Here is a 13,461-nt window from a genome sequence, read left to right as displayed (position 1 = left end):
CATTGAACCTTTACATATAACTCGTATTGCAATATCGAGAATGCTCATTAATTCTTTTTTCCTTTTTTTACGCAGAGAGCTTGCACAACGGAGGCAAGATGAACAGTCTTGCCCGATCAAATGCCAGTATTTACGGCACGAAAGACGATCTTTACGACAGACTGAAGCGCCACGCGTATACTGGTAAAAAAGGTACAATCCCGCAACTACCCTCGTAATCATATTAATCAACGTCGGCTCATCATACGTGCAGCCGTCCGAAAATTACTGCCAACAGGATCGGATGCAACAAAGTCACGCGCACGACCGGCTACTTATTTATTAATTAATTTAAGCCTACGTATTACTCTCTTCGTCTATTTACTATCATTAGAACACGTAACAAATTTCCGCTCCACTTGATTTAACAGCAGATTGGAAAACGTCAGCGCGCTATCTCAGAAACGTCTCCGAGCGTGCGGCGCAGCAAATAACATTACGAAATATCCATTTTGCAGATAAGAGCGACAGCGACAGCGAAGGCCAGTGACCGGGTAGAACAATGACTTACACGCCAACATAGAATACGAAAAAGCGGGAGATATCAGTGTAATCAGACGGAGTGACGACAATATCTCATCCTTCGAGCGACGTCGTCGTCGTTGCGCCTTGACCGATCGACGGATCTTATTATTTATTACATTACCATTCTGTATGACGTCGCGCGAAATCTGCGATCTGATCACGCGACCGGATATGAAGAAAGAGAGAGAAAGAAAGAGCGAAAGAGGCCCGATCGAAATCGCGAGATCTCGCGTCGACGCAAAAGATGCGCTTCGATCGACAACTGCGGCGAGTGACGCAAACGCAAGAGTCCTGGAACGACGATCGGCAAACCGTGCACCGATTGTCGCTTCGGCACGCTCGAAAAAAACGGCAAATTCGAGGTATACCGGAGAACCGCAAAAGAGAGAGAGAAAAAAAAAACACAGAAAATGGAATCCGTCTTTCGAAGTGAAATTCGATGCGTGTTCAATGATTAAGGAGACGCGCGAGGTTGTATTTTTTTTGTAATTTAATAGAATGTTAAGGACCCCCCAGTCACACATCACCCATTTCTACTCCCCATTCTCTCTTTTTATTAACTCATACCAATCGACGGTGCGTACGTGAGAGAAACTGTGTGCTTGTATGTTAATATAACTATATACGTACGTGGATTTATATTTTGTTACTCTGAAGGTATACGCATCACGTTGTAATATAATAGTGTGCGACAAGCGCAATAAATGGAGAAGTTTAACGAGATTTCAAGTTTGATTTCGGCAACTGGAAGACAGAAAGGAGCGAGGAAAAGAGTCTCATCGTGGGGAAACCTCGCAACGCAACGCCGAGAGAACCACGTTCATTCACGATGACCAAAAGACATTGAACATTTACATTCAGTGTATTTTTTCACGTGACGATATCTCTGTAAAAAAAAAAAAAAAACAAAGGTAAAGAAATATGTAGAGTCGCCCAGTGTGACAAACGATACTCTGTGCCTGCGCGGCGAGCGTGCACAAACGATGCCTACCACGCTGTTTTCCATTTATGTTGTAAAAACTTTAACAAATAGTTGTTTTTTTATTAATAAAAATGTATTTCAATAAAATGTCCTGCAGTATTTTCATTGCACTCGTAATAATATTCTTATAATTTGTAGGAAGCATTGCAGAGCAAGTTGGAATTTATTATTATTCAAAGCGTACATAGATCTATATAATTCTTAGTGGACTACTTAGTGATTTTCAATGTCTCGTCGAACCCTCTTTATATTTCCGTAACTTCTTCATTCGCTTTTATTAATATTACTTTGTACATTTTCTGACCCAGACTGATCCTGGCTTTGTTATTCAATAGAGACATATCATGTGACATGATTTTACCTGCCATTTCTGGATCAATGTGAACATCCGCATTGTCATCTATAAATTCAGTCGCGTCGCTTCTTTCGCGTTCATTGTCAGATTCAATTAAACTTGACCTTTCGCACTCTTCGTGTTCTGTTAACGCAAAGTAGAATAGTAAAGAATATATTTAAATAAAATAAAATATGAAATGAGATAAGTTCCACACTGACTTTTGTGCTTCAAAATATTAAGACCATAAATAATATCTACATCGTTATAGTTTCGTTTTAATACTGTAAATAATGAAAACTATATTTTAATATTTTGTCTCTTTTCTATAATTAATAGTTTTAATAAATGAAATTGATTGATCCTTACATCGATTTCCAATGTCACGAGCCTTCTCGTAATCTTTCGTCATTAAAGCGATTGTGAACTAAAATTAATTAAAAACGGTACGTCATATATTTGAAACCAGCCCAGTATCTGAGAATGGATTGAAATGGATTAAAATGGATTCAGATTTTCAGAAATACGGATTCATGAATGTTAAAATGAATCCTTTTCAATCCGAATGCGTTTTTATTCATTTATAGAAATTGCATGGAGCATATTTGTATACCTTTCAATCAAAAAATAATATCAGCTTTTTCAGTGCGTTTGTGACCATAGTGAATACTGTACAATTCAAAATTTTGATTAGGAAACGCAGTTTTTCAGTTGCATCCAAAAAAAAGTTTTCGCTGTTTAATAATACGCGAATTCGAATAGGCAAAATGTCCAATCCCATTTTAATCCATTCTCGGATGCTAGGAGTGAATGCGATTTTTATAACTCGCTTTGCAGCACTGGTAGCGCCATCGGTCGGCTACCTGGCGTAACGCCGTAACCGGGTATTAGTCCTGTGGCGGGCGTCTCGGCCGGCTGGACTCGTCGTAACGTAGTAGGACTAGGGACCTGCCTGAGGGCTCAGGTCAGGTTGAGACGCCCGAGGGGGTCTTAGATCGAGGTTCTATATAAACGGATTTCACGTGGCTCGAGTACATGCGAGAATTAGCGCGAGTCTCTTCCTTGGACCTCTGGTGGCGGATTGTTACAATATAATGGGTGCTTTCCAATTGATGACACAAGTATCGTTCTATCTTTCTTGACATTTAAGAGATTGACAAAGATAGAATGACACTTGTGTCGATTTGTATCATCAATTGGAAAGCACCCATTATATTTATAATTATTATGGGTGCTTTATTATATTTATAATAAAGCACCCATAATAATTATGTTGATCGTACACATAAACTCTCTTCAAGCTTTATTCAAGATTACATTCCATTTTTGTTGAAATATAAGCGTGTTACCATATTCAACGTACTTGCGAGTAGACCATTTCGGGCATGCAATTTATGTTAAATTTAACATATTTTCCAACTGTGTTTTTTTCCAAATGTTCGAAAACGTTCCCCGGATGTTCTCGTGGTATCATCTTATCCTTGTTCAACATTGGGTAAACAACAAGGACAAAGCGATACAAACAGGCACTCTCGGGTAACATTTCCGAACGCAGAGCCTTACAATTATAGTGTCTCTCTATGAGTCACTTCATTACGTAGATTTAATAAAAAAAATTAGAATACGTTATAAATAACAATGATGTAATAGAATAAAATCTCTCTAGCAACATTTTCAAGAGATTCAGAAGAGACTGTAGAAGAACAGCCGCAAAGGACACGAAAAATGCTCGTTCCAGTCGGTTGCGGTCTACACGGTAAACGACCGGTGAAGTGCAGCGTCAAGAGGGGAAAAAAAAAAGGCTGCTGCAAAAGAAAATGCTGCGGTCCAGAGACTCCGGAGTTAAAAAGCGAGCGGTCTTTGGCGCGTTGGAACCAGCATATGAGGGAATAATAAATTATCGACTCCCGGCGGAGATTATCGGTCTCTCGAATACCGCACATGACGTGGTGTTCCGGCCGGCTGGCGCGGCGCCGCCGCGGTCCGGCCTCGATTCGCTCCCGGTGAGCTCACTCCGCTTCTCGATTCGCCGCGGATGACGTTATCCGCGACAGTATACGCGAATCGCGCTCCCGGCATTGTCCCGCGTGACGTGTGCTTTAACCCCGACATCACCGCCTCTCCTACCGCATTTCACGGACGACGATCGAGCTAACTACATGACGGAGCGTACGGCGAAGCACATATACCGTCTACCCGATTCTGACACGCCGCGCTAATCGGACGAGTAAAAATAGTTGCACAGTGCGGACTTTCGTTGGCCCTTCTGTCTTTTTTTTCTACCGGCTCGTCTCCAGCCCAAGTGGAAGGTACCCCGATACCGATTGTCTCAGGGAGGGTGAGTATATAAATTCGCGCTACAATCGTTACACGACCTTTCGCCGCGTAAGAGTTTGTGCTTGATTATGTAACGACCTAAAAATCTGTTTTCGTTCAGTTTTATGCTTAACATATGTGTACTTTTTGTATTTAAAATGACATATATATATATAGGGTGTATATTCGCTTTATACTTGAAAAGCGATAAGGAAAGTTCCGAAGCGCAGCTTCCACAATGCTGGAAAAAAAAAAAACAAGCGTAGATGCATATAATATGTCATCGTGAATGAATCGACATCGACAGAATCAACCGTCTGGCCCCGGCTAGCGATTGAAAGATGCTGCGTAGTCGCGAGGGATCGATTGGAGCGCGCGATGCGTGTTGACGTCGTCGTCGTCGTCGGCGGCGGCGGCGGCGGCGGCGGCAGCAGCAGCAACTATATATTTTCAGGTCGCACAGATATAGTTTCCTCGAAGGGTATTCCCGGCCTGACGATTTTGCGTTGCACCGATGCGCGCGAGTGCGATCAGGTGCGCCGCGCCGTCGTGACCGACGTCCGCATGATGCAATGCAACTCGCGCCGAGACTCGGCGAAACAGTCACATGCGCCGGAACGCTAAACAGCGAACGTTACGTAACCAATCAGCCTAGTCAGTAGTCTAGTCAGACAGCAGCTTTTCCTTATTACAGTACGCCTTATCCGCCCACCGAAAAGCTTCGGAAGAAAATAACACGTCTAAGTCAATTGGGAAAGAACGGTGTATCATGAAAGGGGAAAACGAGATAAAGGCTATAATAAGTCTTATTAGTATCTACAAAAGTGGATAAACTGAAAAGAATTTTCGAGGTCTTTTGTAACGAATATAACACATCGCAGACAACAAGCTGTTTGCCTTTCTTAATACGGTCGAGCTAATTGCCAAAGAAAGCACGGAGATAAGATAAGTTGCATATAGGAAGTTGCATGACGTAATATTTTGGAGCAGAGATGACTAAGCTTAATCGCGCTCGAAATATATCGTAAATCAAGAGACATATATCGTACAATATTTTACTGAAAGATAACTAGGTTCAAATTCACCAAACGGATAAGGAAAGAATGCAAAATTTATCGAACTTATTACATGTGCCACAAATGTAATCATTATGATCCATAAGATAGAATCAGTCCCTTGATTTATAACATCGATGTTATCACGATGAATTACTATTATATCGCTTATATTGCCTAGCAATGTGAAGATTGGATACCATTTATCAAATTATGTGTACACAAATATAATAATTTTCTCGGAATTACGTATCAAATACAGTGTCTAGAAAGCAACCATTTACTAAATCGATTACTAATTTAGTTGTCTGTACTCAAGAATTTTATTGATTTAGTAAAAGGCTAGTAAATAACTACAATTTAATAAACTTTAAATGCAATATCGAAACTTAATGTTCGATTGTTATTTGTTACCTTATTATTAATATTAATCCAATAATTATTTAATATTAATATTAAATTAATGTATTTATATTTATATTGATATTATATACTTATTATTATTATTTGATGTATCAAATTGTGTTTATTAATCAATGCTATTACTTCTTTTAGGTTTCCAAAATCCCTCCCATCTACAAACGTCCGACAACCAGCAACATTTCAGTTGAGGAAGGAGGTGTTCTTAACGTGAGTACTGTTCCGATCCCGAGAAAGGATCCGGAACAGTGAAACATCGCGTTTTAAATCTGAACCCGGACAATCGGATATTGATAGGAAGATGCAAACGTTTCAGGTTTCAAAATCATGCAACCGTCAGCAGCTTCCGTTATCTGTTACTCGTGGCGTGAGATCGCGGTCACTGGAAGATGTCACCTCGATAAAGGTGGAGACAATTCCTCTGCTGAGCCCGACGATGGAGACCGAACTTTTGAAGGAGCCCTGGGTATTCCCGCGCACAAAAGCAAATCTTATGAAAGGAGAGGAACCCGCGACACTTTCCGCCTGGGAAGAGGACTTTCAGGATCTGAGCAGTTGGTGCATGGATACGTTCCAGGGTCAATGCGATTTTCATATAGGTGAATCGACTACATTTAAACTATCAGGTATACCTACATTTCTATACGTAAATAACTTTATCAAGTGTTCCATAGAATTTCATTAATTCGTCGGAAACTATATATGTATAATCGATACAGAACGTTGATATGGACTCGCTTTGTTCCAGATACAAAATACGAGGGTAACAGCGTTTCGATTGTAAAAGAGAAAGAGATGTTAAAGGATGAGAAGTTGGATTTGAAAATGGATACCGTTAAGACGACTAAAGAATCAAATGACAATTGTCATTTGCTTCTATCTCCATCGGAACTCGTTAACGAATACGGATTAAGATATAATAATGAGGAGAACAATGCATCCAGTTCGTTGCTAATACCACCAGAATCTGTGGCTTCTAAGGCCACCTCGCCGAGCAAACAGCATGACGCAGATGTTAGCGCGCCGCTCCAACCCAGGAGTCATGATTTGGATTACGCTTGCTCGTCGACGCTTAACACCGTCGCAAATCAGCGCGAAACATGGGATGAATTACGCACCATCGAGACAACCGGTTCGGATACTTTCGACTTGTTGTCGTACCTTTGGGAGGTACGTTGACACACGGAAAGAACGGTTTTACCGAAAGTATTTCAACATTTGGCTAGATCTGAAAATAATCTGGTTGGAACATCAAAATAATTATGTAAACTTAAACGTTGATGGGACAATGCTACAAAACGTTTTAATATTCCAGTAATCAGTTTAACATTATTATTTCTACATAATTATGTTAAACTGATCCAGCAGAAAAAATTTAGCTAAATACAGATCTGAAAGTAATTTCATTGCGTAGCACGCATTTTAGAGGCGTGGAATCGTCCTAATATAGAAAGATAGTCGAGATGGCGTGAGATGGCAAAGAATCGCGAGTAATGCGTGCGGGAGAGAGTGTGTATCCGAGTGGCCAAAAAAAAAAAAAGACGAGAAAATAAATCGGCTCCTGTCTACAATCCATTCAGCGAGTACGATCATTCGGCATTCCTAGCATAACTCCCTCATCTTTTCCTACAATTGGACCATCAAAATAATTACGTATATCGGACGCCCAAGTAAGAATGTCAAAATTTTTTCACAGCATCGCTCATTATGTTTGAGTTTTATATATAATTATTTTGATGGTCCAAACAAAATTCTTTTAAAATCTGCATCTAGCTAAATTTTTAGATGTTTCGGTGAAACCATTCTTTTTCATGCAGATTTAACGAAAATATTTGATCGCGTAATCGTTAACTGTTCATACGATTTGTTCTAAAATTGATTTTTATTACAGGATGAAATACGTTCAATGGAAAGTAATTTATCTACCGATTCTTCAGCGATGTTAAAAGTCAGACCGCACGCAACAACGTCGTCGTCGTCAGTACGATCACTTACATCAACAAAGGTGAAAACGGAGGAGACCGACGAACCGATGCCACCTTCGCCACGTCGAAGGATGGAGACCCGCGCGACATCCCGGATGATCATGACCTCGTCCACGGCGAAGTCTCCCGTAACGTCATATCGAAGATCGGAGAGAACGAGGGCAGCGACTATTAAAAGTAAAGAGAAGGAGAGTGTTACTGTCACCAGCACAGAGACAAAGAATAACAACGGGAGGAAAAGATATTACGAGGAAAGCGACGACTCCGAGGAGGATGTCATTCTCACCCAATACAAGGAGTGCCGTGTGAAAAATAATGAGGCCTCGCGGAGATCACGAATGAACAAGAAAGCTAAAGAATCGGAAATGGCCAAGAGAGCGACCGAACTGGAAAAGGATAACAGGATACTGAAGATGAAGGTTGAGGAGCTGGAGAAGCTGGTGACGTCGATGCGTAACGCGTTATTACAATCTGCTTTAAAGAAAGAATTTTAAGTACGCGTTATTGAATATTTAGACGTTCTCGCGACCTGTCGCGTATAATCTAATTAACCACATTTGTTACGTTTTTCCGTTATGTCATGCATGCACTATTATTATATGATGTCTTTTGACCACGAAAGAGCTATATGAACTTTAACATTGAATTTATTTACATTAATTGTCTTAATGTGGGATTAAAAGCGTTCTTAAAAATTTATCGTTATTTTGATGTTATTTTATCGAGAGACGTTTTCTTTTTTATTTACTTCGCTTCAGCATCTCTTGTACATATCGCAATTTAATTGTGTAACGATATGTAGAAGAGATACTGAATGAAACCGAGTAAACTAATCGCGAACTAGCGATAGACTAATTGTACGCTGCTGCAATGCGTTAAAAATGTTTTTACAATGCAACATTTGGCTTGCTGTATGTCCGTACGCTGAGATATATTAAAAATAAATATTTATTTTCTTATGAGAGAAAACGAGAAAGAGAGAGATAGAAACACCGAAATTAGAATATATTTTGCGTAATAAACACACATACATACGTATATATATGTATATGTATGCGTGTGTATATATACATACTTATAAGTTACTTTGTGTATATAAGTACTACATGAGTGAAGATCAGGCATATGATTTTAAGTGATAATATGTATTGTCGTGAAAATTTTAATCCGAACAAAATCACATGATCATATTTTGTTCAGCCTTATATTGTACCTGATAAAGAAGAGAAAAAGGGCATGCATATAGAATCCTATTTCAGAGAGAAACATGTAATTAGTAATACACACAGTTTTCTACTATTTGGTGTGAACTCAACAGTGCTGAGTAAACGACATATTGTAACGAGTAAAAAATCCAATAAAATTCTTTATTTTGAAAAATCAACTCAAGATTCGCTTGTCATTTCGTGCGCGCGCACTGCAAATAGCGACGAAAATAACAATCTCTTATGACTCATGTTTCTTTTTTCCGTTTTCTTTATTTAAGAGCTATACGGCACGCGAGATATTTCCGTAGATCATTCGCATAGAATAATTATTAAAATATGTATAAATGATCGCCAAGATATACGATACGTACTCGTATATGCCGATACGTGTGCAATGAATATATGAAATGCTGCGACGCGACGAGATGTCGCGAGATAATTACAAAATCGATATAGCCATAGCATATACATATAGTATATGTGAAACGGTAGCGAATGAATTGTCGCTCTTATAGAAATTTAATACCGATGGTGATTAATTACTAATTATTTTGAATATTCAAAGCACTGTTATTTACTGGTTTTACACACAAAAATGTATACCATATTGAATATTAATTATTTGTTTCAAGTAGGTATTTCAAAAATTCATATATCCGCAAAAATCTCTATCATAATTGTTCATTAAATTGCATCCAATCTATTCTGAATATATTTTGAATCTTAGTAAGTTTAATATACTTCAATAAAGATTATTGAATTTGTTTTATATTACATAAAGTCGTCTCTTCGGTAAAATTTTGTAATATCCTTCAAAAGGAACTAAATTCTTGTTTTGAGCACGTATTATAATGGTAATGAGTTTTTTCTAAAATTTGTACAACAAATATATTTTAAGACTATTATCAAGAACATATATTTGCTGTAAAATATAACCGTTATTCTAAAGTAAAAAAGGTAAACTAAGTAATCACTTTTCTTAACGGTACAATATTTTTTTGTACGCAAAATACTCCGAATGAGTGATTTTCAGTATTAAATTGAATTTCTATAAGGGCGACTGGATGAAAATCGTATCCTATTGTGCACGCAACAACGTGCGCCGTAACTTTATTCAATTCAACGTCTAAACGAGTCCGGACAATTTCTGCCGTGCCGCGCGCGACTTGCTTTCCCAATGGGGGGGACGATGGCGGGCAAAGGAGGTAAGACCTCTTTTCGCTAATTGAATATCCGGTGTCGCTAGACACGAGACCCGCGTGTCCTCCGCGCAAATTGCGTGTCGCGATACGCGTTGCGAATTGGCATAATTAACGACAGAGGCCGAGAGACACAGAAACCCGGTGACGATTCGCACCTGTGAACCAACTGACTCTTTCGTAGCTCATTCCCATCGTTCACCCATCGCACATTTCCTGCGCTGGAATGGGGACAATGACTGTACGAGTTTCATCTCTTGTTTACAGTAAACAAAAGCTTTTATTATATCAGTACAATAAATAAAATAATGGACTCCTTATAATTCAATAAAAAGGAAAACTTACGTAGGCTAATATGGAGTCAGCGCGATAAAAACAAGAGCGCAAAATTTGTAAATAATCGTTTACTCTAATATATAAATAATATACGTATATAATTACATAGTGTACGTTTCGGCTATTTGTTTTCAGCCATCTTTAGCATTTATTTAATCAGAATTGCAAGGAAGCACAATAATCGGCCAATAAAGTTTCCTTGCTTCGTGGTAACCATATTACATTGTCTACATATTAAAATAAGAATGTTTGAATTTAATTTAATTAAATTAATTGGACTAATTGACCAAAAAATTATACTTTCCATTATTATTATTATCACAAATTTTAAAGGGATTTTTACTTTAAAAAGCCTATTTATAAAGACTATTCAACCTTGAAATTTAATAGAATATGACAGAAATATATAGAAACGTTTCCCAAAGAAAAATTTCATTAACAAAAGAAAATACTGTGATCCTATATACATATCGGAAAATACATTGTATATTCTACATATCAAACACAGGCGAAAAGAAGCGAAAGAAAGTCCAGAAGGAACGGGTCCATTGTAAGAAATATTTAATTTAAGCGTTTTCATCAGAGTCGTTAAATAATTGGCGATTAAATGCCTCGAAATCAAATACATACTCGAGTGCGTTCGATCGCGGGTGCGTGAATCGATAGCCCGCATTGCTTTCCGCACCCGCATACCGTTAAATCCGTCGGGCCCTACTATGCTGTTATTATCCAGAACTGCCATTGCATTCGACTCCAGTCTTTCTGATTTACAAATCGGACCACAAAGCAAATCGTTATTCCTTATAACGAATGCTTTAGAAAAGGAGGAAGCTTTGGGAAGTAAAATAGAACGGATTATAGCGTTGCTTAATTCATTATTTTTAATAACTTAGAATGAGCAACTAAAATCGGATATGCACATATTCTGAATACTACAGATGTCTAAGGATTAATTTGGGACCAATAACTTGCGAGCATCAAATTTTTTCAATTTTGCAAAAAAATACAAAGGTTGTTCGCTTTAATCGTCTACAGAAATAAAACCTCTCGATGAATTTCGCTCAAAATTTGACAGTAATCAGCTGAAAGACTATACTACTTGTCAAAAAGTAATGTGACATGACACTGCGAGTGCCCTTTGACAGATTTTCTAAGAATTTATTATTAACTTAATTCATGAATGCGACAGAAATAATTGACTGTGATTGATCAATTTCTTACAGCTTAGGGCTTCTTAAAGCGAGGTTGTGGACGCAGCCTTAATTTTGACATACATATAATATGTTATCTGAGTATCGGAGATTTGGACTGAAAAGTTTTTTTAGTTCAGTTCTGGTTACGATTTAATATATAAATAATGTTGAACAATGAAGTTACGGTTTAATTTGCTTGACTGGTGAAAAAAAAGCCAAAACTGCAAAAGTTTCGGTTATAATTACTCGTGCGCTCCCCCGCGTCCGTGCCGCACAATAAACAACTGAGCATATGAGTTACACATAGAATTTTTCAACGCTTTTACGTTAATTGTAGTTAAATTGTATTAATAAATAATTGCATACTTGTTTTCGATACGAAAAGTTTTATAAGAAACACTCACTTAACGCTTTTGTTGAAAAAGATATTGATCAACATTGCTTGTCTTCCATTTATAGTGACACAAAAAGTCTCGAGGCAAAAGTCGTTCTTTTTTGCAGTCTATATAACTTAGAATAACGAATTAAAAACAGAACAATACTTGTGTCACTAAATGAAAGGCGAGCAATGTCGATCAATATCTTTTTCAACAAAAGCGTTAAGTGAGTGTTTCTTATAAAACTTTTCGTATCGAAAACAAATATGCAATTATTTATTATCATCAATTATCTCTTCGATACAATACTTACGACTCCTCGCGCATCACCTCATTACAATTTCGCCTTTAAAACTCACCGTCAGTTCGAGGATCCAAAATCTTCGTAAGTTCGTAGCAAGAAGACTAGAACCAGAGGCGTTTTTTCGTTATGCAACCAGAAGCAACGGCGACTAAGGCTATCTTTGTCTTCTGATCCCTGAAAACAAAGATAGCCTTAATCGCGGTAGCTTTTGGTAGCTTTTTGGTTGGATAACGAAAAAACGCCTCAGGAGAGTGAACTCGGCCAAAAAGTGACGGCGGATAACTTCTCCCACTCTTGCGCTTCATTAGTCCTCCCTGTCGCTCTGACAGTCGTTTTCAATTCGTGACTGCGCATGTCAAACGAACCTAGTTTCTGTTCGATTGAATTAGAAAAGATAAAAAAAGATAAAACGTGTCAAAACATTTATCCTACGTGACTTTTACGATGACCGAGCGAGTGTGCTGTCTTCGTAATTGTTTCAATCCTCGAGAAAAAGAAAATCGGAAAAAAGGTTTAAGAGCGAGAACTTCTCGGTTATGCGCAAACTTTCACACAACGTGCAACGCCACTGCGCATTATTGTGCGAATAATTATAACCGCGGACGTTTTTTGACCTACCCCCCCACCGCGCCAGTTCACTCTCCTGGTTCTAGTCTTCTTGGTTCGTAGATTAGTGTCTCTTGACAATTGGGTGCTTTCCATTTGACGACACAAGTCGACACTTATAAGTGTCGTTCTATCTTTCTTGAGATTTAGAGATTGACAAAGATAGAACGGCACTTAAGTGTCGACTTGTGTCAACAAAATGGAAAGCACCGAATGTTTACGAGACGCGCCGCCCGAAAATCGGACGGTTCCGTCCGCGCTTTTAAAAGTCTCCGCTCGGCGACGCGGCGCGCGTCACAAACTGATAAGGCTGCGCGCGCATCGCGCGGCCGTTCGGTACTGATAGCTCGGTACGCTGGTAACAGGTGGTTCATCGCTATTGGCCGAGCGGCGGCGATTCAAGTGCCTTAGCGGCGCCAGCCTGCCACATGTGGCCCGTGTTAGCCGGTCCTGGCCACCGGACTCTCCCGGGGCTCCCGCAGTCCCGCTCTGCCCGCATTCGCACGGAGAACGTCGTCCCGCGCGCGTCCGGTCTCAACCTCTCCTGGTCTCGGTTGCTTCACTCGTTCTCCAACGGCACGG

The 13,461-nt window shown here is 39.1% G+C and overlaps 2 protein-coding genes across 3 annotated transcripts in view; both read left to right on the top strand.

Annotated features, from left to right (window-relative positions):
• The window catches only part of uif (sushi, von Willebrand factor type A, EGF and pentraxin domain-containing protein uif), a 33,811-nt gene extending 32,199 nt beyond the window's left edge, over window positions 1-1,612 (top strand). For both annotated transcript variants that reach the window (XM_018549859.1, XM_018549858.1), the window contains exons 35-36: window positions 76-192; window positions 498-1,612. In XM_018549859.1, coding sequence (XP_018405361.1) covers window positions 76-192; window positions 498-529 — 149 coding nt within the window. In that variant the 3' untranslated portion in view covers window positions 530-1,612. The remainder of the gene's footprint in view (window positions 1-75; window positions 193-497) is intronic.
• Window positions 1,613-3,697: 2,085 nt separating this feature from the next.
• On the top strand, window positions 3,698-8,275 carry LOC108781764 (uncharacterized). The gene is made up of 6 exons (XM_018549840.1): window positions 3,698-3,883; window positions 4,087-4,218; window positions 5,807-5,881; window positions 5,988-6,297; window positions 6,420-6,841; window positions 7,563-8,275. The coding sequence occupies exons 1-6, from the start codon at window positions 3,698-3,700 to the stop codon at window positions 8,148-8,150; spliced, it is 1,713 nt and encodes a 570-aa protein (XP_018405342.1). The 3' UTR covers window positions 8,151-8,275.
• The last annotated feature ends 5,186 nt before the right edge of the window (window positions 8,276-13,461 follow it).

This window comes from Cyphomyrmex costatus, unplaced genomic scaffold (genome assembly GCF_001594065.2).
Source record: "Cyphomyrmex costatus isolate MS0001 unplaced genomic scaffold, Ccosl1.0 scaffold907, whole genome shotgun sequence".
Taxonomy (NCBI): Eukaryota; Metazoa; Arthropoda; class Insecta; order Hymenoptera; family Formicidae; genus Cyphomyrmex; species Cyphomyrmex costatus.
This window is presented reverse-complemented; position numbering and strand designations above follow the sequence as displayed.